This window comes from Mytilus californianus, unplaced genomic scaffold (assembly GCF_021869535.1).
Source record: "Mytilus californianus isolate M0D057914Y unplaced genomic scaffold, xbMytCali1.0.p SCAF_2, whole genome shotgun sequence".
NCBI lineage: Eukaryota > Metazoa > Mollusca > Bivalvia > Mytilida > Mytilidae > Mytilus > Mytilus californianus.
Genome location: NW_026262668.1, coordinates 108,007,321 through 108,034,913, shown reverse-complemented (window position 1 = coordinate 108,034,913; position 27,593 = coordinate 108,007,321). Strand labels below are relative to the sequence as shown.

General features: G+C 32.8%; 1 protein-coding gene across 1 annotated transcript in view; it reads right to left on the bottom strand.

The window, feature by feature from the left end:
• LOC127727749 (neurogenic locus notch homolog protein 1-like) overlaps window positions 1–23,599 on the bottom strand; it is a 29,267-nt gene extending 5,668 nt beyond the window's left edge. The window contains exons 1-4 of the mRNA XM_052234864.1: window positions 23,224–23,599; window positions 21,885–21,972; window positions 20,223–20,330; window positions 2,810–2,917 (exon numbers count right to left, since the gene is read on the bottom strand). Of these exons, the coding sequence (XP_052090824.1) occupies window positions 2,810–2,917; window positions 20,223–20,330; window positions 21,885–21,972; window positions 23,224–23,541 (622 nt within the window). The 5' untranslated portion in view covers window positions 23,542–23,599. The remainder of the gene's footprint in view (window positions 1–2,809; window positions 2,918–20,222; window positions 20,331–21,884; window positions 21,973–23,223) is intronic.
• Window positions 23,600–27,593: the final 3,994 nt, after the last annotated feature.

Here is a 27,593-nt window from a genome sequence, read left to right as displayed (position 1 = left end):
TATGATGACATACTTTTGGAGTGTCTAAAAATAAAATGAAACATTTAAACGGTACAGACTGTGGTCACAATTCTTCACCTGGAGAATATGCAATTGGATATAGTCAGTTTAGAGAAACTTCAAAACAATAATTTGTCTACGCCATAAACCGTCACAGCAAAAGTTCGCTTTACAGGAAAATATCTTGTGTACCCGAAATTAGAAATATTTCACATATAAACCCTTACACAGCTACTTTTGCATAGGTACTATTTCTGTACCAAAAATCTATAGTACTGAAAATCTACTTTTAATATTCAGTACTATTTTGTTACTTTAAAATTATTGTAATATTTAGGTACCTGTATTTTACAGTACTTGATATGTACTTGAAATTTAAGTACACCATTACATTTTCAGCATTTTGAAAGTTTGTCTATTTCAAATCTCTTAAAGTTATGATTTTCAAACATGGAATATTGTTATCACTGTTGGTATTACTGCTGTACCAAAAAATTCGAGTACAAATCATGTACTGTAAAATACAGGTACCTTAATATTACAAGAATTTTAAAGTAAAGAAATAGTACTTAATATTAAAAGTAAATTTCCAGTACTACAGATTTTTAGTACAGAAATAGTACCTATGCAAAAGTAGCAGTGTACCTGCAAAATATTATACCCTATCTACAAAATATATTGCTTACCATTTGATTGTCAAAAATAGCTATAAAATAATGATAAAAAATCAGTTGCAATGTGGCTGGTGTTGATCAAGTTTTATTTAACAATTAACCAATCAATATAATAATATTAATAATAATAATAATAATAATAATAATAATAACAATAATAATAATAACAATAATAATAATAATAATAATAATAATAATAATAATAAGGTTGAAATGCATAATTTTAATAATAATAAATTCAGAGAATAATTGAAGGTCTTTCCACCTTACATGATGTTAGTTAAGGTTGCAATACATAATAATAATATTAATAATAATAATAATAAATTCAGAGAATAATTTAAGGTCTTTCCACTTACATGATGATAGTTAGGGTTGAAATGAACTTTAAAACAGATATGAAAAAAAGTATCCTTGTAAACAAAAACGATGTCAGAAGATAAAGTATCTTACATAGATTCCAAAAATATATAGTTTGTAGTTGTTATTTTTTAAGAAATATTCATTATGTTGAATGTGGTCAGTATTTGGAAGAAGAAGAAGATAAATGACCAGCTACTTCCGACTAAACTTGTCATTTCCCGTGTCATTAAATGGCTCACTTTTCACTCATTTCAAAAATATAAGGTTTTTAAGTATTTCCTTTTTAAAATAAAGGAGATAATTGGCCACTTCTTGTGTACAAAATGCCACTTCCGGTGTCATGTGATAGCTTTATTGCAATGACAATCCTGATAGTTGTTGACTTCTATGTCATTTGGTCTCTAGTGGAGAGTTGTCTCCACAGGCACTTGTCTCTGAAATAAACAATTCCTAAATACATTAATTGATGTATTTAGGAAATTTTTTTCAGAGACAAATGCCTGTGGTTGACTCATTGGCAATCGTACCAGATCTTCTTATTTTAATTTACACGTACGTTTTACTGTTTCTCATGGCGGAACAGGTGATGCATGCATAACAGGAGGCGTCTTCTTTGTCGACACAACGAGTCTCGCTTCTTTTGGAGTTCATGTGATTCCCTAATTTTATTTTTTATCTTGATTTGTATCTTCGTAATGAATTTATAAAATTTGAACATCGGATTACTTCTGTTGTCTCTAAACAGTTACCTGTATTTGGCAAAATCTTTCGGAATTTTGGATCCTCAGTGTTTTCAACTTCGTACTTTATTTGGTCCTTTTGACCTTTTTTGATTTGAGCGTCACTGATAAGTTTTCTGTAGACGAAACGCGCGTATGGCGTACAAATTTTAATTCTGGTATCTATGATGAGTTTATTTACCACTAATCAAATTAACAGTACGCATAATAAGATCATTTTTGAATGATTGATTAATTGATGGATTGTTAGTTGCTTAACGTTCAGCAAATATTTCATGCACGTTAAGGGCGATAACAAATGAACAATACATACAACAGGTAGGTCATGTAATAGGGTTCGACCGTTAAAATAAAATCAATCTTTTAGTTAGTACTACCTTAGTTCAATGAATGCACATAATTCATGGAGTAATGTATTTTCTTATACTGCAGTTGAATTAATTTCATGTTTCTTTTTACATTTTAATTCTTAAAAAAGTCAAAATTACTTTAAATAACACTAATGATAACGACATCTTAAAATAAGTACCGATTATCAGGTTGTCTGCATATTGATATTAATATCAGCTGCGAGCCACAATATGTAAGGCCAGGTCAACGTATGAAGTTTTTTGTCGAGTGAGCGTAGCGAACGAGTTAAAATAGGCTTCATATTGTGTCGAACATCTGACATCTTACAATATCAATATGCAGATATCCTGATAATCGATTTATCGGATTGTAATTGTGTATTTGCATGATAGAAACAAGTGTTTTTCTTTGTTTCGCCAGGAAACCGGAAGATGACGTGATAAGTTCGGGTCAAACTTATCAATGTCGGTTCATTCATTATGACGTCGATGATAATTTATGTCCAGGTCAAAGTTATTAAGGCCAGGTCAACGTATTTGCCGTGATATGCAATTTTATGAAGAGCTGAGCAGAGTGATACAAACAGTGGGAACACCGATAATAGTGATTAAAAGTTACGACATACCAATATCGACTGAGTCAACGGAACTGGTACTCTTACATCAAAAACTGTATACTTACACTGACAGTATGTTCCGTAGTAACCAGACGGACAGGAACAGTACCAACCGGAGCCGGATATTATACAGTGTCCGCCATTGCTACATTGTCTATTAGTGCAAGGTGTGTCTAGAATATAATATGACGCAAGATACATTAAATCAACAAATATACATGGACTTTGATTATTTTAGAGAAGGTTCACGATCAATGATTAAAATATTCTCTATACTCAACGTAAGGAGTATGAAACATAAGATAGTAAAGCACATTGAAGGTTCGTTGTTATCACCGAGATCTGAACAAAAACAGATAGGATAATATATTAAAACTATATCTGTGACACGCCATCAATTGGTCTCCGTCGTCTGAAGTCATTAGTCCATTATCGTCTGTTAAACTAAGAATGTATACGTATCATTCTTTGTAATCAAACCCAGACAAAGATGATCTTAAATAAATCGTGCTATTCATTTTAGATCCCCTTTGGTCATATGATTCCTAACGTTTCTACGTGTTTATACATCCCTGACTTTTAGGGTTTGAAGTTAAATCCAGGAAAACGCATCGGACATACGAGCTTTATAAAGACTAAAGTGTTATTTTCATTTAGATGCATTCTTTAATGCCAACATGACTATCTCTACTAAAAAATAAGATTTGCCTATTCCTCAGAGAAACAAAAGCATTGCGAAACAATGCTAGATAAGCAAATAGTTGTGATAGTTTGCAATAAAAATTATTTTAAAGTACCCCAGTTCGACAGTTAAGGTGACCGATATCTACTAAAAATAATCGTAAATCAAACAATCTTTTTATATTACAAATGGAGCTTGAAATTTCTGTTGCATTCAAACTCTTTTGTAAAAAGTAAAATAACAAAAATACCGTACTCCAAGGAAAATTCAAAACGGAAAGTCCCTTAACAAATGGAAAAAATCAAAAGCTCAAACACATCAAACGAATGGAAAACAACTGTCATATTCCTGACTTGGTACATGACCAATACACCAATAAGGTCCATTGATAATTATAAGATATTCAGAAAAATACATTATTCCAAAATTAAGGAGCAAGTCCCAACTTTGAAAATTTAAGCACTGACACCTCTTGTTTACAGTACATCTTAAATTATTCTGAAAACACATAATTTACAATTTAAGGCTCGTCCAGTGTCCGTTTTGACTGGTGAACAAGAGCGTCCTTATACGGGAACTATTATGAATTGCAAAACAGCTTAGATGTGGCGATTCATTGGCCAGTTTAAATAAGAAAAACACATGTTCGTTACACCCACTGACTAGGTTGTTTTTACAATCCACATTGAAACCCTGGGGACACTTAAGGGTTTTCAAAGACAACAAGAAGCAAGACTTCTAAAGGTTATGGTGCACATTACTATAAGTTACAAAACATCTTTGATGGCGTAATTCACCAGTTCATTCGTCTCAACTATGCTTCAACAAGTTTTTTACGCTATTGGTTTATACTTACAAGCGACACAAGCAACATTTGGGGAACCTACATGGGGTACATGTCCTTATTCTTAATGCTCTTTTATCTTTTAACTTTTGAATATTTTCTTTAGAATAAATAAGTTAAATTGCATTTCATATACGTCAGGTTATTTATTTAAACATCTATTGAAAACATGCGTACAGATGATAGGTTTTATATTGATATACTAACCTACTTACACATACACATTAACACGTTTTACTGATGATCCGTTTAGTTTTGCTTGATTGTAAAGTAATATGCAAATGTAATTATGTGCAGATGATCTATTTCACAGAAAAAAAGAAAGTAAGTTAAGTATGTGGTTTAAGTGTCAGCGAAGTGATATTCTGTATGGAAAGACAACGGGGTCAAAATTCTTAATTCGTAAATTGTCAATTTGTAACTTGTAACTGTGTAATTTCAAAATTCTTAATTCGTAAATTGTCAATTTATAAATTGTATCTTTGTAATTTCAAAATTCTTAATTCAGCCGTAAATTGTCAATTTGTGTAACTTGTACCTTTGTCATTTCAAAATTCTTAATTCGTAAATTGTCAATCTGTAACTTGTAACTGTGTGATTTCAAAATTCTCTATTGGTACATTGTCAATTTGTATATTGATGTTTTGTAACTTGTAACATGTCGATTCGTTAAATGTCGATTTGTTAAATGTCATCGTTGTATTATGCTAACGATCATTATGACGACAGATGGCGTTCGGTTTCTTCTTCGGTGTATAAGCCTCCTGTCAGTAGGAGCACCTCCATATGGAGAATATACCTTAGTAATTTACATTAATTATGTACAGCAAATGCATCTAAAAGAAAACAAATTGGAAAATATTTGCTTTGTTTTTATATGGCATGTATACAGGAACCCGGTTTTATTTTGTTTTCTGAAGGAGACAGGACCATGGCCTTTCGTTCGAGGACGGAAACTATATAAACATACAACCCGAATAGTTCAGTCCCTCCACTTAATCGATCCCTCCTACTTGCGAGGTTAATGAAGTAGTCGTAGATCAGCGGAATATAACGACTGAATTATTCGGGTAAATATATCTGGGAGCAGTATATCTAACAATATATATGTTCCTGAATAGATATAAGGAGATGTGGTAATGAACCGTATGATTGCCAATGAGACAACTATCCCCTAAAGTTCAAATAAAGCCGATGTAAGCCATTATAGGCAACGTACGGCCTTCAACAATGAAAAAACCCATACCATTTAGTCGGCTATAATAGGCTACATCATTACTGGAAAACCCAGGTAATAAACGGTTTCTATTAATCCTAAAATGTTATTATCGGACTATTTTATTTTGAAGGAGGGGAAGGGCTGACCGCTATATATATATATATTAATATACATGCCTACTAAACTTTTCTGCTCAAGAAGTTTAACAATTGCCGCTTCCTGATTTTCCGTTCAATAAAAATTTACAAAACAAAAAGACCAAAATATTCCTGATTCCCTACCTCTCAACTACTGCTTAATGCCCCGTACTCCCGGTATCCCACCGTGCCACCCCCTCCTTAGATATCCTTAGCCTGGCAACCTGACCCCATACTGAACTATTAGTTCGGTCAAGAAAGACAACTCGTACTCAAAAAAGGGAGGTAACTCAATTTTCTTATAAAGGGAAACGAGTTTATCAGTATTTCCGAGGAACATGTTGATTTTTGCACGCCAATTTGTGTACATAAATAATTAAATATCGGATCACAACAGGTTTTGAATGTTTGATGATCGATATCCACGCTTAATTCCAATATTATAATAATTTGTAATCTTGATAGGAAACCGAGTTTAGAATCAAATTAGAATTATTACGGTTTATATATAATTATTTCAATTAGTTTTTATTAAACGAGATGCGTATCTATTGTGAAAAATTCTTTCTTAATCTTTGAACATTTTTCTAAACATGCAAATTCTGTTAAGAAAAATAGAAGTATTTGATTTTATAAGACAAAAAAAAAAAAAAAAAAAAAACAGAAAAAAAAAAAAAAAAAAGAAATCTGCCCACTTAAAATATTGAATTTTGCCATGTCTGGTTGAATGACTATACATATTTTGATTCTCATACTTACAGACAATGCATTACATCGGTACATAGAAAAATTATAAACTCATATTAACTCAATTTAACTATTAACGAACTTAGTGAAATGTTTGCTTCTTTTTTCATCTTTGAACTGCTAAATGGCGAAATGCATCTAAGAAATCTAACAAATTTTGCAAGTTCAAAATAGAGAACCATTCAAAACAAAATTGATTTTACTTCTTCAATACTGTGGTATGCATAACTTTGGCCACTTATAATAAATGAAAAATAATTATGTAATCAAATTTGGTTAAATATCTATTTCAAGTTTATGATCTTTTATATGTAAAGGTAGTAAGGTAAACATAAATAAACAGAATTAACAGCTTTATGTTATTGCTTCGAAAACGATGATGTCCTATACTGATTTTATTGCCATCATACTCATACTTATATTCCTTAGTTTTAAGAAGACACATTTAACCAATTAATTGTATGGTGTTATAACTTTGGATATCAAAATAAAGGTATATACAGAAAAGCGCGTTGGACGCATCAAAATCATTAAGTGATATTGTCAATGTTAGACATGAATCCCAAAGTTTTTCATTTGGAAAAGTTTTTTTTCTAATTTCATTTTACATTTTAGCAGATATAATTTCAATATCTCAACATCTCGGGTAACTTTTCCCGTTTGTGCATCCAGATAGTACCACCGTGTCCTTTAACTATTTTCTTGATTTAAAACACTCAGTATGTCCACATTCTATGACAAACACTAGCTCGTGGTCTTTATTCAATATCGTTTGAATTCAAATCTTTTTCTAGTCCGAGATTACTCTGACGTCCAACGGCTGTTTTGCCAGACAAGCTGGGGCCGTGGGACGTCAGAGCTCGTCCCATATCAAAAAGTGGATATTTGCCCGTCCAAAATAGATGCGCTGCTTCGTCGCTTCTGGTGCCAACGGACGGCCTTGGAATTATATAAATCGGGTATCAATTTGTTCATTTTTCATTTATCTCTTCATTTATGTAAGTTTCACCTACCTGCCACCCTTTATTTTCTCATATTTAGACAGTTTTCACTGTGACCCACCGATTCTGGCATTTTGACTTTCATTTTGAAAGATTGTCATGTGATCACGAGAAAAAAGTAAGGCACAATGGACTATGGGAAATGATGTATGCATATGACCCTAGGTCAATATGAATATATAATCTAACACCTCGCTCATTTACGATGCAAGCAATGTAAATATCCGAGAGCTTCCGAATGTTATCATGGTTGGCACTAAATGCTTAATACCGATCTCCTGTAAAGGAGGTGAAAAATCGTGGTTGGCTACTAAAGGTTAAATACCGATCTCCTATAAAGGAGGTGAAAAAAGTATAAATATTTGCATATTTGAGTCTCGAGGTCGCGAAATCTCTCGTAACTTGACGTCCATTTGAAAATAAAAGTAAAAATGTCTGAATCGATGGGTCACTGTGAAAACTGTCTAAATATGAGAAAATAAAGGGTGGCAGGTAGGTGAAACTTACATAAATGAAGAGATAAATGAAAAATGAACAAATTAAAACCCGATTTATATAATTCTAAGGCCGTCCGTTGGCACCAGAAGCGACGAAGCAGCGCATCTATTTTGGACGGGCAAATATCCACTTTTTGATATGGGACGAGCTCTGACGTCCCACGGCCCCAGCTTGTCTGGCAAAACAGCCGTTGGACGTCAGAGTAATCTTGGACTAATCTTTTTCTAACCTTCAACGCACCCATCGCACATTCTTTGAAAGATCATTGCAGATCATGTTAAGCGTGATAGAACAGTTTAGTGTTGTTATTGATTTATTCAGTCGGTTGTCCATTGAATTAATACAAGCTTCCCATGAAGGGTTGAGACATAAAAAAGAATGAACAATTTTAGTGTGAATGCACCTTGAAATATAAATGAGAATTTTTGTCATTCTACTGCAAAGTTTTCGGCATCTAAAGGTGCAAAAGATGAATTTTATATCATGCGTGGATATGATTGACGGATTTGCTTGGCGTCGAGTGACAAATAGTTCATGCATATTCGGAACGAGAACAAATCAACAATAATTCAATAAGTGGAATGACTAGGAAGAACACAATGAAGAACAGAAATTTCGAATGCAACTCGAAAATGATTTTTTTGCCATCAACTCCCTGGAAGAGTTGTTGCAAGGGTATATATATATGCTAACGTAAAGGAGATGTGGCATCGGACGTGGCTGCGTGTTTATACATTCAGCACAATGAAGCGAATAGATATAAAATGATGTGGTATGAGTGCCAATGAGACAACTCTTGTATTTAATTTGTAAAATAAAAAATTATAGGTCAAAGTACGGCCTTCAACACGGAGCCTTGGCTTACACCGAACAGCAAGCTATAAAGAATACCCATTTACTGCCAGATAGAAGAAGTCAATAGATTGCCATATATGTTATACACCATTGCTTGGGATAACTTTTCTACTGGATATGATGAATTAACTAGCCACAGACTGGCACAAAAGTCTTGCTCATGCAAAATCATGATTTGTAGAATATTTGTCATACAATAATGGAATTTTCCAATGTACTTTATATCAATAGCTTTAAACATTAGCTTGGTTAAAAAAAGGGACATGTCGGTGAAAAGAGAACCATAATTATTTCTGATGTGATTGCATATGGTCTCAGTTGAAAATAAAACGTCAACCTAACATAATAATAAAAAACATTTGGTCAATAAAAAAAATCAAACATCATGTCAGTTTCACAGTTTCAACATTTTTGTCGAATTAAAGAGTTTTTTTAAAATATGATTTGTCCGTTCCTAAAGTATGACATTTGTTTTTACTATGGCCTCTTAAAAAAAATGGACTTATAAGTCTACTTTGTGTTTAAGTTAATAATGAGGAATACGTGTGTATCTTTTATTTGACACAGTAAATGTAAACCTCCATGCATGCTGCGAGACTTTATGATTTCGGTCGTTGTGTAATCAAGTAACAATCCATTATGTGATTTTTTAGAATTAAAACTTTTCAAAATATGTTACAGTTTCGAGTATTTTTTATTTATTTTCATATTCGTTTTAATTAATAATTTTATAATTATGCTTATTTCTAAAGGAATATATGTAACGGATCTCCGTGAGCTATGACAAAGTATAAAGTAAACACGGGGTATTTTCCAAATACATGTAGCTAACTTAGCCAAATCAAAAACTCGTCAAAGATAAAACTCTGAAAGATTTCAACTTGAAATGATAAGAAAAGTGTGAGAAATTAATAATATATACACGGTCACATTAAACGCATCACTCCCTAAGGAGAACAATCTTAATTAGCTACTTGAATCACACACATCAATGTTGGTATCCCGGGGTGTGTAGGTTTATGCAGTACATGTAGTCGTAAAAAGTTAATTCGTAAATATTTTTTGTTAAAAACATATTTTAAACTTTATCATAGTATTGGGAAGTTTATGTGTTTTTTCAGGGAAGATAATACTTCGTCGATCGGATCGTTAATTAACAGTTGATTCACGATGTTAATCAATAACGTTTGAATTATATAAGCTAAATTTTTCGAAATTTGCATTTCATATGAAATAAAAAATAATTTGCAATGAATTCGTAACAATATAAATATTTCCCGCCCGATGATATGTCAAGAAATGACGCTATCCTATGATGCATCATTCTAATATTGAATTGACGAAACCATGTTGTTGTATTCCGCCTGGCTGTTATGTCGAGCAGTGAGCCAGGATCCAAGCTACCATCTCCGCACAATTTGCCACCATATTACTCTCCAAAATGATCCCCAAATCATGCGCAAAGATTTTAATGGAGAAATAAAATTAGGGTAAGCAGATTGGAGATAATTGCTTCTGTCATGCAAATGGCGAGATCGTCTCTCTGACAAGTCAAAGGGGTAGGGTGTCACTTTGGTTAAAAGTGGGTATAGATGTGTAATAAAAAAAAAACAGTTTCATAGTTTTACGATCATGGTCATTGAAAAAATATCCAGAGGGGAAACCTCCTAGTATATGTCGATCCATTATCTGTATGATCTGTATGATCTGTATCTGTATCTGTAGGAGTACGTGGTGAATACCAATACTGGTTTTAATACAATGGTAAAGAGAGCGCCATCGATTTATTGACAGTGCACGAGGGCAGTTTCTGAACTTTGCTATCAACGCTCGGTCTTCAAGGTGGTTCCACTCGATTACTGTTTTTACGAAAAATCCCTTGGCAGCAATTGTTCTTTTTGGACGAGGTTTTTTTTTTTTTTTTAAATTTGTCTGGTTCTATAGCAGGAACCAGCCCCTCAGCCACCTCGTACAGAAATATTAGCTTCTGGCTTGATCGTCTTTTCTGTATGTCATGTAGTTCAAGTTTGGTGAGCGTGTTTGAGACGCAAGAATCTTCTCTGGATTTGTAGTCTCCTGTTATAAATCTCGCAGCTTGTCGCTGTATTCTTTCAAGCATGCTGATGTTCGTAGATGTGTAAGGTCCCATACTATTGCCCCATACTCCATAATTGACCTGACCAGTGAAATATATGCGGTTTTCTTGCATTCTGGTGGGCAATATCTCAAATTCTTTAATTATCAGGAAGCCTAGTGTCGAGTTTGCCTTATTGGCTACGTTGGAAATATGGGTAGTCCATTTTAGGTTATTGCTAAGTTTTCTGGTTCCTTTATATTTTATACAAAATATTGTATATTCAATACAGTTTTAATATATAGTAAACATTAACTAAGTGACTTATTTAAAATAATACTTCATTCAATTTGTTTTGCAAAGTACAAACACGATATAAAACATTTTTATCTTCATTACTCAACTTTCTCAAGAGCCAAATAAATAAAGATTTTTCATCCATTTGCTTATTGTATTAAAAAATCATAAGATGATTGAATTCTTTTTCAAAATTTTAACATTGAGATTATATTATTAAGGAATAATGGGTGTCAATCCATTTCTCCCATCATACATTTAGTCCAAAATTTGCGACCCAGAACAATATAGGTATGAATTTTCCAGCTCAGTCTTATATTTCATGTATTTAGTATAATTTTGACCCGGTCAAATATTAAGAAGAAATTTCCTGCCAAGTGACGGTAATATATTTGCGAAGTTGATAAGGGAGCCCATTGCAGCGACACATCTATATTTACCTTTATACAGGAAGTGACACACCCCCTTCCAGGTGTGGTGACCAGGGTGTCTTCCTCCTATTCCCACTTTTTAAAAATGATTATTCCTTCTATTCCCACATGCAAATAACAATAGATGTTTTGATAAATAATTTGTTTTTATAACAATCAAGGTTAGTTAAAAATCACCTAAGATTTACCTGTATTTTTGAAAAGAAAACATATTTCTTACACTGTTTAAATTCTTAATTACCTTAAAATAAATAATAATAAATCAGATAAAAATAAATAAGATTAAAAAATCATTGAATTTGTAAACCTAAAAAATTGTCATCCGAACACATAAATTGATGATAGTTAATATTAAAACAAACTTTCCCATCTTGCAAGATTTCCATGTATAACAAACGCAAGAAGAACCTACCAGTTTTACCAAAAACGTTGATGACATCAACATAGAGGGTATTTGGACACGTACTACCAAAGGTGACCCATTCCTGATAACAGACGACAACACAGTTGGGTGTATGTTAATCTTCAGTACTCAAACGAATCTAACACATAAGCAGCAGCAAATATCATATACTAGTATGATGAAGGTACATTTTACTCATGTCTAAGCCTATTCTTCAAATTTTACACATTTCACGCAATGGTTGACGGCGCAATGTATCCACTGGTACACAGTTCACTTCCAGCCAAGAGCAAACTAATATACACAAGGTTCCTGACTTTACGCAAAGATGTATGTCACCAACACCAGCTACAACTTCAGCCTAACACTATCTTCCTGGACTATGAAGTCGCCATCCGAAATGCAGCATATTATGTATTTCTTTACATCAACGCAAACCAATTTTTTTCCCACTACACACAATGCATCTGGAGAAAAGCACAATGAACAGGGATTCAGGTTTCATACAAGAAAGACAACAACATTCATCAACTAGTACGCCGTGCTGCTGTCCTTCCACTTGTACCTACTGCTGAGGTCGAAGATGTGTGGTTTAATGCCTTAACCGACATTGATCAGATTAATACTAACATCAGCTAAACGCCGTTTACAGATTATGTAACAAAATACTGATGGGACCATTACACAACACAGGGACTGAGGACTACACATCATCTAGAGGGAAGGCAAAGCAAGCTGAAGAAATATGTTCAACACCAACATCCAAACATCTTTAAACTACTGAAACATGAGGAAGCTACGCCCTGACCATGATCCAGTATGCAGTCGGTGGGAAGAGAGAGAGTGGCCCAAAAACGAAAGTATGTCGAAATCAACAACAGATTAGAAGATCTTATGGATAAATACCACAACCAGGAAGTACCTTATTCACGCTGAATAGATTAATAAACTTTAATAGACTTATATACATTGAATTTCTAATGTGTGTGCTACAATGTTTGATTTGTTTTAATGCTGTTAATTTGTATTGTTTGTTTCATATTATAATGATTGCTTGAATCTACTGTTGAATTTGTGTTATAAAAGAAATAAATTAATTTACTTTTATTTGTTTCCATTTCTTGCATATTTATTTAAATTAAAAACGCAGAATTCATACACATACAAAAATAATCTATTACCTATCCAACAAAACACTTGTCATTTAAAAGTTGATTAAACAATGTTTATACAATATAATCCTTTGTTTGCACAAGTTTTACCCATATTCCCACATCAAATTTTAACTTTTCTTACTTGATTTATAAAAAGTGGGAATAGGAGAAATGAACCGTGACCAGTACAGTAGACATACATGTTTATTCGAGGTCACCTCTATATAAAACCGTATCCCTGGTATAATATGCCATATAGAACAAACAATGTATTTCTTTTATATGTATGTGCTGTACATAATTGAATTAAATTACTTTGATATATACTCCATATGGAGGTGCTCCTACTTACAGGAGGCTTATACGCCAAAGAAGAATCCGAGCGCCATCTGTCGTCATAATGATCGTTAGCATAATACAACGATGACATTTAACAACTCGACATTTAACGAATCGACATGTTACAAGTTACAAAACATCATTATACAAATTGACAATTTACCAATAGAGAATTTTGAAATCACACAGTTACAAATAACAGATTGACAATTTACGAATTAAAAATGTTGGTATTTCATAGTTACAAATTAACAATTTACGAATTAAGAATTTTGAAATTACACAGTTACAAGTTACAAATTGACAATTTACACATTGACAATTTACACATTGACAATTTACAAATTGACAATTTACGAATTAAGAATTTTGACCCCGTTGGCTTTCCATACTTCTTGGATTAAGACTGGAGGATTTTAAAAGTAAATAAATAATCTGGCAAAAATTTCCCCGTTTTTAGATATATCATATTTATCCCGTCAGTTTTGTTGTACGCTTTCAAGTAATAATTAACATCAAATGACTTAAAATGTTTCAATTAAAGTTACTTATTCAAAAAATCAAGTTTCTGTTTTCACGTGAGAAATGAACTTGACAAAAACAGAGAGTAAAAGCTTAGGACAACCTTGTCAACGATTACTTTAAAACAATATCGGCGTATTTTTAGGGCGTTTGACAATTCAGATATAATTAAATATCCAATTTGTTTGTTGTTATTTGTCCAATTGTAACTTCAGAGCAATGAGGCAGTTCGATTTAAGTTTTAATAAAAACTAGTATATCACATGCACCTTTTTATTTATTTTATTTTCGTCATGGATATGTGAGAAGATAACTTTAGTTTTTTTTCTTTGTCGTTAAGATGCTATCTCTTTGGCGTGTTGTCGTGATCTTTTTTATTTATATTCTACAGCAACCAAAACATTGGTTACATTTCATAAAATCTTTAGTAATTTCTACAATGAAACTCATCAAAAATTGTAAACCGCGATTTGTCAAAGTAAATTATGCACTTAAACGACTGGATTCGTTAGATACAATCACGATATTTCCAGGAGTTTTGATTAACTTGATACTTGAATATTCAGGATTATATGATCGTTGGAGTGTTTTGTGTGACTGTATAATTAAAATTTTGTTTTATGCAAAACTCTATATAGTTCGTAGCAAGAAAATAATTTTTCATTTGGAAGATTATCCTTTGATTACTTATCCGTAAGTTTCATTGCAATTATTTAGATAAGCCAAAGTATTAAACATAATTTCCATTGGCAATACGATCCATAGCATAACCATCCAGAAAATTACAGTTCCAATATGATCCAGATATTTGACAGGAACGCTATTTTAACAATTTATACCAGTACACAGCGTGTCTGAAAATCTATTAAAATGCTTCTATTTCAAATATTGAACTTTCCCAGTTAAAATTACGTGGCGGTTTAGCGAAGGAACCGAAAAGATCTAAAATAATGATGTCTTAATATTAATTTATTAACTTGGATCTTACATTGTTGGGCTAAATGCTAGACGAAATGTATATATAGATGTATTCATTTATTTATTAGAATAAAAAACAATAAAAATGAACAGCTTTCTCGACAGAGAATTAACAAGCGAAAAAACGTTGATGCTACATATTGTTACTTTAAAAACTGTGATATAATTCTAGGACACACTTTTGATGGTAAGACCGAAAAGGATAATAGATAGGATACAATTATCAGATAAAACTTTGAACATTTATGACACCAAATTGAGAGTAAAGAGAGACATATAAAACCTATAGTTAGAGGAGGGGATGAGGCGTCTGCTCAATGCTAGGCGGTGTTGTCGTAGAAGTGAGAAGTGAAAAGTACAGGTTCCAGCCCCGGCCGGGGAGGAAGTAAAGAATCAAATCTACTCTAACATTGTTAGGTCGATTTTCTAGGCATTTTATAAATATTCTAACGCCTGGTATTTCATAATCATAAGATATCCGATGGCAAGGGGGCCACAGACCACTATTAAATTCCTCTATTAGTTCTTTATAACGTTTTGTTTCATTAAAAAAATGCCCCGAATCTTTTTGTCAAATATTTTGTGTGTGTAAAGTACAGTACTAGTCCAAACATATATCCAACATTCAGAAAGATTGCTCTCCAGTATCTTACAAATTTAGCCAATACACATCCATACCCCTATGGACAAGTCAAGAGATGTTCCGAAAACTGTAAATATCACCTTTTTACACCTGGCCTAATCACTCTTTCCATATCAAAATCAGTTAAAATACAACATCCAAAAGTTTATTTTACCTCTCTTCTTTCATTTCCACCAAAAAAAGCTACGAAATGAGGGAGGAAATGAAAGAAAAAAAATTAAGAAAAAATATACTCTAATTAAAAGGAACTATACAACGAAATGCAGGGTCATTAATTGTGCTCTTCAGCCAGGTATAATTTACAGTTATCACTACACGTAGGCAGACATATCTCATTATAAATTCATAGTGATTGTATGCTTCTACAAATAGAATAGCATCCTGTAATTATACTGAAATGATAAGTAGATGATCATTCCTGTACACTTAAATATAATTCGTGTATTGCGTTATATGCATGTCCTTGTTTAATACCTACGAGAAGGTAACAATTCCCGAAACGAAAGCTGATTTATATCAGCTATTTAGAGGAGGGGATGAGGCGTCTGCGCAATGCTAGGTGGTGTTGTCGTAGAAATGAGAAGTGAAAAGCACAGGTTCCAGCCCCGGCCGGGGAAGAAGTAAAGAATCAAATCTACTCTAACATTGTTAGGTTGATTTTCTAGGCACTTTATATATATATATATACAACAATTTTGTATTCAACGACCAGCACTACTTGCAGATTGACGGTACCAGTATGGGAACCAAATTGGCACCTTCTTTTGCCAACATTTTCATTGGGAGTCTCGGAGAACGCATCCTTTCGAATGTACCATACAAACCCTTGTCTTGGCTCCGTTATATTGATGACATCGACATCAAATGGAACGAAACTGCAGAACGTCTGCAAGAATTTCTCGATTTCTGTAATAACTTTCATTAGTCTATAAAGTTCACATCTGAAGTTTCAAATGAGAAAATTGCGTTTCTCGACACCACCATAACTTTAGAAAACGGAGTCATGACAACCGACCTTCACACCAAAAAAACTGATAAACACCAATTTCTCTCTCCGAAGAGTTGTCACCCTAAACACTGTTCCCGGAGCATTCCGTACAGCCAAGCCATCAGGTTAAAACGGATTTGTTCATCGGAATCAAAATTAAACATCCGTTTGGGACAACTCTGACAGCAACTTAAATCAAGAGGTTATAAGAACAAAAATATTTCAGAAGCTTTCGGTAAAGCAAAAGAAAAAGACCGAACAAACCTACTTGAATACAAAGAAAAGACGGCCCAGTCAAATAAAATGCCGTTTGTTGTTAGCTTTCATCCTGACCTGACAAATCTTTCATTTATTGTCTACAAACACTGGCGTCTTATTGAAAATGATCCTTCCTTAAAAGAGATTTTTCCATCACCTCCCGTCATGGCTTACCGCAGACCCAAAAACCTCAAAGATATTCTAGTAACATCCAAAGTATCTAAACAGGAGGTATCGACAATAGAAGGTTATAAACTATACGGAAGGGGCAATTGTTAGTGCTGCAAAGTCGCCAACATCGAAACCCAATTCGTCAGCACAGTCACAAAGAAAAATAAAACATATTCATAACATCAAATTGCAAAACGCAAAATTGTATTTATGTTCTAACGTGTGGAACATGCAAGTTGCAATATGTTGGTGATACAGAAACACCATTTAACATCCGACTAAATAACCATCGGTCATTTTATACAAAAGAAAGAAACTGCCCAATCACAAGATATCTTTTAAGAGCAGGACATGATTTTGAAAACGTCACATTTCAAATCATTGAGAAAAACCAAAATTGGGATACACAAGGAAAACAAAAGAGAGAGAGATTTTGGATGCACAAGTTACGAACTCTTGAACCTGATGGACTCAATGAGAGAGACGAAAAAAGATTTAAAAACAATAATCTTGAAATCATACAAATTAATTTATAGAAATTCATACAATTTATAGAAATTCATACAATTTATCGAACATCAATAAATATGTTAAACTTTTACTCCAACTGTATGTATGTAGTTGAAGCTACAAACATATATTTTTTATAGAACATCAATAAATTTTGTTAAACTTTTACTCAAATTTTGTGTAGTTCAAGCTACAAAAATATTTTTTTGTCATGCATCCAATTTCACCTTGAGAGATGCACACGCCTGATGAATCTAATTTGTTTAGCGAAATATTGCGTATTTCTATTTAAAATCTAATAGATCTTTTTAATGCATTAATTAGCGTGTTTAAGTTATATTCTTAGACATTTATATAATTTTAATTCAGTAACTGTATCAGTTTATTTTCACAAACTGATCCACGGATTGGATGTTGATTGTTGCTATTTTTAGACATTTTATATATATATATATAAATATATATAAAAAATTATAAATCAATCCCGCAATATAATTTATTCGCTTTCCTCATCGACCACTTTTAATATGAACAATTTGCTTCATACATGACCTACAGAAAATACACCTATTCATTAAGTTAAAAAATGATCTACTATTCTGATAGAGTGTGTACCTTTTGGTTCGCATGGTGATAGATTGTTCAATATAATAATTCGGTATATTAAAAGTTACATTTTTCCTTGCTTACACATTTATGAATTAGAGAATTCTGACTCAGCTTATACTATATTACCAAATAGTCTTTATACTAAATCTTTTTCCATAACACTTCATAGGCATTCAGCTCGTTTGGGATCTATCAGTTTCGATTGAAGATGACATGCTTTTGAATAAGGATTATATTGAATAAAGATACATATATATATACACGTGTTCAGATTTCACTCTGTGGCATCTTACAGTATTAAAATAAGATGTATTACCAGAAGGGTGGTAAGAAAACCCCAGGGCTGAAACGTATTTTTTTCGTCCGATAACAATTGAAACAAAAAGCGAAATAGTGATAATGTTGTTAACTTCATAGCCATTCTGTGACCTCGTTGTTTAAAACAAAAAAACGACAAATATGGTTGTTTAATAATACTTTTAGATATTTGGATGATATTTTGGCTCTCAATAATGACGACTTCAGTATGTATACTAAAGAAATGTATCCTGTTGAACTTACTTTAAATAAAGCTAATACTAACAATGACCACTGCCCTTTCCTCGATCTTGATATCTATATCATGAATGGAAAGCTTAATACTAAAATATATGATAAAAGAGATGATTTTTCATTTCCTATCGTTAATTATCCATTTTTAGATGGTGACGTTCCCTTGTCACCATCTTACGGTGTTTATATATCTCAACTTGTACGATTCGCTCGTGTATGTAACAATGTTTTAGATTTTAACGAGAGAAATTTATGTATTACTGAAAAATTATTACACCAGGGTTTTCGATATCACAAACTAGTCAAATCATTTACTAAATTTTATCATCGGTATAAGGACATCATTCGTAAATATAGCTCAACATGCAGACTTCTTATACGTTCAGGTATTTCACATCCAATTTTTTATGGAAATATTCTTTATAAAGCACAAAAATGTCACTATTCACCTCTGAAGCTAACAAAACCTTTAAATAGACTTATTAAGAAGGGATATAGTTACGATACTGTTGTCAGGTCATTAAAGATTGCATATTTTGCGTTAATATTGATTCACTTATAGGGTCTTTGCATCGGCACTAAACACATTTATTAAAAAACCAGTTGTTGGCATGACACGGGTTATGTTCTTCTCATATATGTTATGATGGTATGATACTAAACCCCTAACGGGAAGGATTGTGCCTGATATTCATATGATGAAGACATAATCTTTCAATCAGTTTAATTGAAGTCTGGAGCTGGCATGTCAGTTAACTGCTAGTAGTCTGTTGTTATTTATGTATTATTGTCATTTTGTTTATTTTCTTTGGTTACATCTTCTGACATCAGACTCGGACTTCTCTTGAACTGAATTTTAATGTGCGTATTGTTATGCGTTTACTTTTCTACATTGGCTAGAGGATTAGGGGGAGGGTTGAGATCTCATAAACATGTTTAACCCCGCCGCAATTTTGCGCCTGTCCCAAGTCAGGAGCCTCTAGCCTTTGTTAGTCTTGTATTATTTTTAATTTTAGTTTCTTGTGTACAATTTGGAGTTTAGTATGGCGTTCATTATCACTGAACTAGTATATATAATTGTTTAGGGGCCAGCTGAGGGACGCCTCCGGGTGCGGGAATTTCTCGCTGCATTGAAGACCTGTTGGTGACCTTCTGCTGTTGTCTGTTCTATGGTCGGATTGTTGTCTCTTTGACACATTCCCCATTTCCATTCTCAATTTTATTATTGCTGTATCGATATTGTTATAAGACCAAAAAAATGTCTTTCGACCACAAAATATTATCTGCAATAAATACAAGTTTGCACACTCTAATCAAATACACTAATATTAGACAGATATTTTGTTACGTAGAATCCATCTTGACAATAGCATGATGCTTTTTTCAATCCAAAACGAAATGATCCACAATTCGGATACAGGGTTGTACCTAAAATACTTAAATTAAATGTTTTTCGAAACCTTTCCCCTCTCTCTCCCGATGTAAACACGAAGTAACTGTTCAATCTATTATAGCACGTTTTATGCAGTATTCAGTCATATATGAGGTTGTTTCGGGAGTACTTACATTGACAGGTTGTTCCATAGTATCCACTTGGACAGATACATGTGTACCTATTCACTCCATTACGACATGTTCCAGAGTTTATACATGGGTAAGAATCGCATGGTACATCTAAACATAAAAATAAAAAATTACCAATATTAGAAATAAACAACCGAATTAAAATTGTATTGATAGTTGAAATATGCAGAAAAGTTGACGTTTCACATTTGGGATCAGAAAAATGGAATATGATAAGAGGGCAATCAAACACTAAATAAAAGTCGAATAAAAAGGGTGACAGCAGATAAACACGAACTTAATAAAACGAAACAACAGTAAACAAAACACTACACCGAAAGGTAATGAACGAGCAACACGAAACCCATTAAAACTCAGAGGAAAAGAGGGCGCTCCATTGCTCTGATGTTTCAATAGTTGTTATTGGCTTTGAACCTGCTATCAGTAACTGGGTGTACTCTCAGATTTGTACTTTGTGTCTTTTGTGATTTCGTTAGTTGTTTCTTTTTTGTGTTTTGTATCGATCTGATGAGTTAAGCCCTTTTCAACTGATTTGTATAGTTTGTTCTTTTGTTGTACTGTTACACCACTGTCCCAGATTAGGGGAGGGTTTGGGGCCATCTAACATGTTTAACCCGCTACATTCTGTATGTGCCTGTCCCAAATCAGGAGCCTGTAATTCAGTGGTTGTCGTTTGTTGCTATATATCATATTCGTTTTTTATTTATTGATTTGTACATAAATCAGGCCGTTAGTTTACTCGTTTAAATTGTTTTACATTAGTCATTTCGGAGCCTTTTATAGCTTACGGTCCGGTTTGGGTTTTTTCAATCTTGAAGGCCGTACGGTGAGTTACTAACTTCTACTTCATTTGGTCTCTGGTGTAGAGTTGTCTCATTGGCAATCACACCTTGTTATCTAATTTTCATAAACAGTTTTTCCTTATTCAAATGTAACTCATGGCAAGTGAACATCCATGGAGTCAGAAGTCGCATCCTGTGATGTCCAAAATGTGGAAAGGACGATTTTGATAACGAAATAATCGCACTCATAAACATTCAAATTTAATAAAAAAAATCTGTGGTTCAATAGCTTTATTATTAACAGTTACCCTCTATCGAAGAAATCATGATAGGAAACGCAGGCCCTGTAATCTGTGGTATCCTTGATTTATTGTTAAATTTGATAAATGCATCAACAGATTAAGTAAGTTTTGTATTATTTAGAGAGAGGACATTCATCTTTACAAAGTAGCGTGAAATTAAAAAAAAGATACAAATCAGGATAACGAAAACCTGCAGGTTTTCCATTTACTCCGAATAGAGTGAGACCAGGGGTCGATAGGTAAGTATCTCCTGTTTTGCTTGTATCACCCGAAATGTGAATCTGCTCTCAGTAAAATGTCATAATAGAAAGTAGGACGCAACCGATAAATGTGCAGATCAAATAACTATTTTGGTATCTAAAGATCTAATTAGAGACAAATGTTAATCTGTTGATGTTCAAAACTGAGGAAATCGCATGGACACCAAAATAAGCGAGACCGAGTGCGTCGAAATATTGAGCTTATTCTGCTATGCATGCACCACAGTTATTATGTCATAACAAAACAATAAATATTTGGTTTACAAAAGTACTAGAATGTATAGTTTGCATACATCTTACCAAATGTTACACACACATATTGGTTGTAGCAAGCTTCTACACAGTATGTTTTTTCTTGGCATGGGTTTGGATAGCAACGATTTACCTCCTGTCGAAGAAATACAATTTTAAACAACAGAAAGCTTGTTCATGGAAATATATTGTCATTCTAATTCATTAAATTTCGAATCATCATGTAACTCAGAATTTTTACTTTTCGAGGTATTTCTAGGTATAAATATTTTAATCCGGGTTTAGTAATTAATCTTTTTTCGTTTTAGCATTTAGAGAAACTAATATGTGATCACACTATCTAATGGGTTTGTTTTTAAAGTATTAATCAGTGCAAATTTGAATTAAGGTATAATCAAATATTACGAAATATTGTAGTATTACACAACTACCAATTTAGGTCGCAGACATTCTAGCCCGTGTTCTTCTTCTTATGTTATTCATTGCAATTAATTGTATCGTTTGGTTGCTGTCGCGTGACGAAGATTCGGTATCTTAGATTTTGATATGAATTTTTTTATTTGAAAAGAATATCAAAATGTCGAAAAAATCCATATTGCAGCATGACAAAAATAAAGCACATATTTTTTTCATAAACTTTTAGCTTTAGCCCTACAAAAACACATTAGCATAGCTGAGAGAGATATTAGGTGCTACAAAAATAAAAAGAATTTATAATATTCCATCACTACTTTTATTTGGCATAATTTTTTGCTATTTTTTGTTTATTTGAAGATTTTTTTAAATTATTGGAATTTAAATGAAAAAGGATAGACGTGTGGCAGGATGCAAAAATGAATAAAACCCCCTAGAAATAGGGAAATACAGTAAGAAGTGTAATATTAAGATCGCTGTATCGCAAAAAAACCCAATTTCAGATGATTATAGGTTGTAAGAGAGCATTTGTTAGTTATTCCATGTTACCTGCTATTTTATTTCGTCCCTTCTTTTTAATACTAATAAGCTGGTATTTTATTAAAGGTCTTGATGACTGTTAAGTGAGCAATACATATTCTTGTGATAGTTAGAGTATCTATTGCTTAGAGGAGAAATGGATTCTAAATTTAATTTCGGTTTCCTAAATAGATACAGACATATATGATTGAATATTTTGATTATACAAACCGTTTTAAATAAACACACTTATCAAAATTTTGAATTTAAATTTTAATTTCAATCCGAAATGTTGGATTTCAAAATATATTTCGACTGCTTATTACATGTACATAGTATGATAACTTATAATTTCTAAAGAAATTCATAATAACTATAGCAAAAATTGACGAATTTAAATAACAATAACATTATTTTTCAGGTAATAAGCTGTGACAATACATTTGATAGTTACCTGCGTCCACTCGGTAATATTTGTAAAATATATTCCATTCCCGTATACGAGTTTATCATCTGGGTAGGAGATAGACAGCAACTCACAAGTTAGTCCGTCTCTTATGTAGTTCACACCATTACAACCTTTGTACAAAGTACAATCTTTGACACACAATTTTGGTCCAATTTTATCTTTTGCAATTATAACATGGGAGTCCATATGCTTATTTTTATGAAAGTTTCCTCCAATGATATTAAATCCAAATATCATTGTTGGAATGCTACATAAAATCAAAGGTATTTTCATATAAATCATTTTTACGAATACTTTCAACATTTACCACACTATTTCTACCAAAGTCTGTTTTAGCAATGGGTATGAATCCTTGCCCATTCTTTAGATGATTAACATAATGCACTTGGTTAACTGTAATGTAACAATTAACAATGTAACAAATTGATCTTCAAAGTGAAAATGAATACATAATATAGTCTTTCCTATTAAAGACAAATTATTATCAACTTTTTTATTGAAAAAGATAATTAATAATTCATTAGAATATAATACCTGATCTGTTACATTTATTTGATAAATTGTAGATATCAAATACTTTTATCCATCGAATCAGATACCATCCAATAAAACAAGGCTACAGTAAAAAACGCGAACAAGGGTTGCAAAGAAATTAAAACAACATGTTATAAATTCCGTGCGTCCGAAGCGCTTTTGTTGATTTACCATCACCAGGAACAGTCAAAGCCAAATATTTGATAGCCAAGAATGTGTTAGAACCGAAACAGTTAATGAGCTTTATAACAAGAAAGGACCTAAAGATAATAGTCAAATCTATCTAAGGTAAACTTTTCCTGAGGGAGTTAAAACCTTGGTTTCTGGATAATTGGTAAATTTATAAACGTATACGCAAGATACATTGTACGTATGTTTAAATTTTGGGCAAGAAAGTTTGAAAGAGGCTTATTCATAAATGCAAATCGAATAGCTCAATTATGAATGTTTTATTCTGACTTTTTATAATTGAGACGACACCACTGCTGTTGCTGGACTGTTATACCACGTAATATGGCCTTCCCAGTAGTCAACGTTTTGTCATTTGACATTATTTATCACGCATGCATTTACAATTTTAAGAGATAAATGCAAATTTCGTGAATGCATAGAATACATTGCATCCTTAATCATTCGAGATCACGTCAGTGATAGAGAATAATTAAAGGAATGCAGTGTTGTGTTAATAACTAATCATTTTATCTTTTCTCTGGTCATAAAATATCATGAAAATCGATTTGTTTTGATAGATTAAGGCGAGAGCATTTTTTTTTCTCTTATGATTTCTTAATAAGATGATTTAACTCATGTTTAGTTACTTAAATGTTATTACAACTACTTAATAAGATAATATAAAAAACTGAGTATTCAAGCAGAATATGAAATTTTGTGAATGTTGAAAAAAAAAATTTACTTCTCCAGTTCATGTTGTCCATGAATGGTCTTGGTGTAAGTATTTGTGGTGTTTTATCGCTTTTCTATCAATTTCTTGATGTTCAATGAAATTACATATATTAATTTTCTATTATTTTGTAAAAAAAGATACGTTGTACAAAAATGGTGAAGAATTTTAAAAGATAAAGGATTGGAATGACATTTTCTTAACACATTTTTGACATCAAATCCATACCTTATCTCTACTTACTGTATGTAGGTGTTGATGGCATGATGTCACACAAAATTAAAAGCTCACAATGCAAACATTAATATTAAATCAAGTTGCTAGTTCTTTTTCGTAATGTTTGGTTCTAAATAGATCCTTAGCCACTCTCGAACTGTTAATACAAATTGAGATATGAAACTAGCCTACCTGTATATGTGGTATACTTTAATTGTAGTGGAATGTAATAGACGGGATCAACACAAACTTAACAAGAGGTGTGAAAGAGATACTAAAGATACCAAAGGAATAATCAAAGTCGAAAACGAACTGGATGTTGGACGTGTATAAATTGATAATATAGTCTTAGCTACATTATTTTATAAAGTTGTTATTGGCTTTGGACTAGCTTTCAGTAACTGCGAGTAATCTCAGATGTGTACTTTGTGTCTTTAGTGTTTTTGTTAGTTGATTTATATTAATCTGATTAGATAAGCTCTGTTCATCTGATTTTTATTGTTTGTTCTTATATTGTGCTGTTATAAGTTGGGCGCCTGCAAACCTGTTTAACCCCTCCACATTTTGTATGTGCCTGTTGCAAGTCTGGAGCCGGTAATTCAGTGGTTGTTGTTTGTTGCTGTATATCATAGTTATGCATTTATTTTTTTGTACATAAAAAAAATCGAGCCGTTATTATTCTTGTTTGAATTATGGTTTTGCTCATTGTTGAAAGCCGTATGGTGACCTAAAGTTGTTATTTCTTTGTTATTCGGTCTTTGGTGGAGAGTTATTTTATTGTCAATCATACCACATCATCTTATTTTCATTTTGACAATAACATGGCAAAAAAAACGAAGAAAAAACATCACCAAAAAGACAAACAAAAATTTACAAAACATAACAAACAACGCCGTGACAAATATGAAGGACGACGAAAAGACGAACAAGACTGGGGAACATATATAACAGAGCCTGGTACTCTAGTGGCAAAGACGAACAAGACTGGGGATCATGTATAACAGAGCCTGGTACTCTAGTGGCAAAGACGAACAAGACTAGGAATCATGTATAACAGAGCCTGGTACTCTAGTGGCAAAGACGAACAAGACTGGGGATCATGTATAACAGAGCTTGGTACTCTAGTGGCAAAGACGAACAAGACTGGGGATCATGTATAACAGAGCCTGGTACTCTAGTGGCAAAGACGAACAAGACTTGGGATCATGTATTACAGAGCCTGGTACTCTATCGGCAAAGACGAACAAGACTGGTGATCATGTATAACAGAGCCTGGTACTCTAGTGGCAAAGACGAACAAGACTTGGGATCATGTATAACAGAGCCTGGTACTCTAGTGGCAAAGACGAAACAAGACTGGGGATCATGTATAACAGAACCTGGTACTCTAGTGGCAAAGACGAACAAGACTTGGGATCATGTATAACAGAGCCTGGTACTCTAGTGGCAAAGACGAACAAGACTTGGGATCATGTATAACAGAGCCTGGTACTCTAGTGGCAAAGAAGAACAAGACTGGGGATCATGTTTAACAGAGCCTGGTACTCTAGTGGCAAAGACGAACAAGACTGGGGATCATGTATAACAGAGCCTGGTACTCTATAGTGGCATCCGTATCTTCCTCGTAGTAACTAAAAGTACAAATTTGGTCGCGTCACAATCGAGGAAAAGATGATTACTATGCTTGTGCCAAGTCAGGAATATGACAGTTGTTTTCCATTCGTTTGACGTGTTTAAGCTTTTGGTTTTGCCATTTGATAAGGGACTTTCCGTTTTGAATTTTCCTTTGAGTTTGGTATTTTTATTGTTTTACTTTTTTCTAGTTTTTCAAACTTTGAATTATTCAGCAAGAGGGTATCGTCCATATTGAGGAATTTGAAATTAAAGGATACTGCAACTTTCTTTACATCTTTTAATACCTTCTGTAAGACGCCTGCATGAAAAATATGAAAGGCGTTACTGGAAAAACAAATAAACTTATCAAAATAATACTAGTATTCATAAGAAATCATTCAACACTCACTGACAATCACAATTTTCAATAAATTTCTTTTTATTGAAAACTAAAAATGTATCCCTTTCACCTAAACAATAAAATTAAAAAAAATGTACTATCAAGATCAATTATTTGGCAACAGTTTATTATTATACCAACAGATGATGTGTTTACTTGATTAATAAGTCATTTTTAGAATTTTGATATTCTGCTGAAATTCAATTCGTCAAAAAATCATTTTTAATACCAAAATCATTGAAGTCGTATTTTCAATATGGTGCAAACGTGTACTTATACACCAAAGAATCATCCTCTGGTATTCGCATACAAACATGTTATATAAAAGGCTGAAAGATTTTCAAAGCATTTCCTGATGTGATATACTGGTTCAGTTATAATCAAATAATAGCAAATATGATACGAGAAGTGAAAATAAACACACGAATTTTCTTTCTAATGACCGAAACTTTTAACTGGTATTTTGATATATTTTAATTGAAGATATTAAATGTCTTCTTTTGCTAATTTGCAAAAGCTTATATATCAACATACTTTTAATGGATAGATTAGAGTTACATTCAATAAAACACTAAATCATTGTCATCATGATAGAAAATAGGGAGTTTTATAACGCTATATAGTACAATCGAACGCTATCAGCTGTGCTGCGTCGGTTTGACTTTCCGGTACAATGTTTCCATACAATAA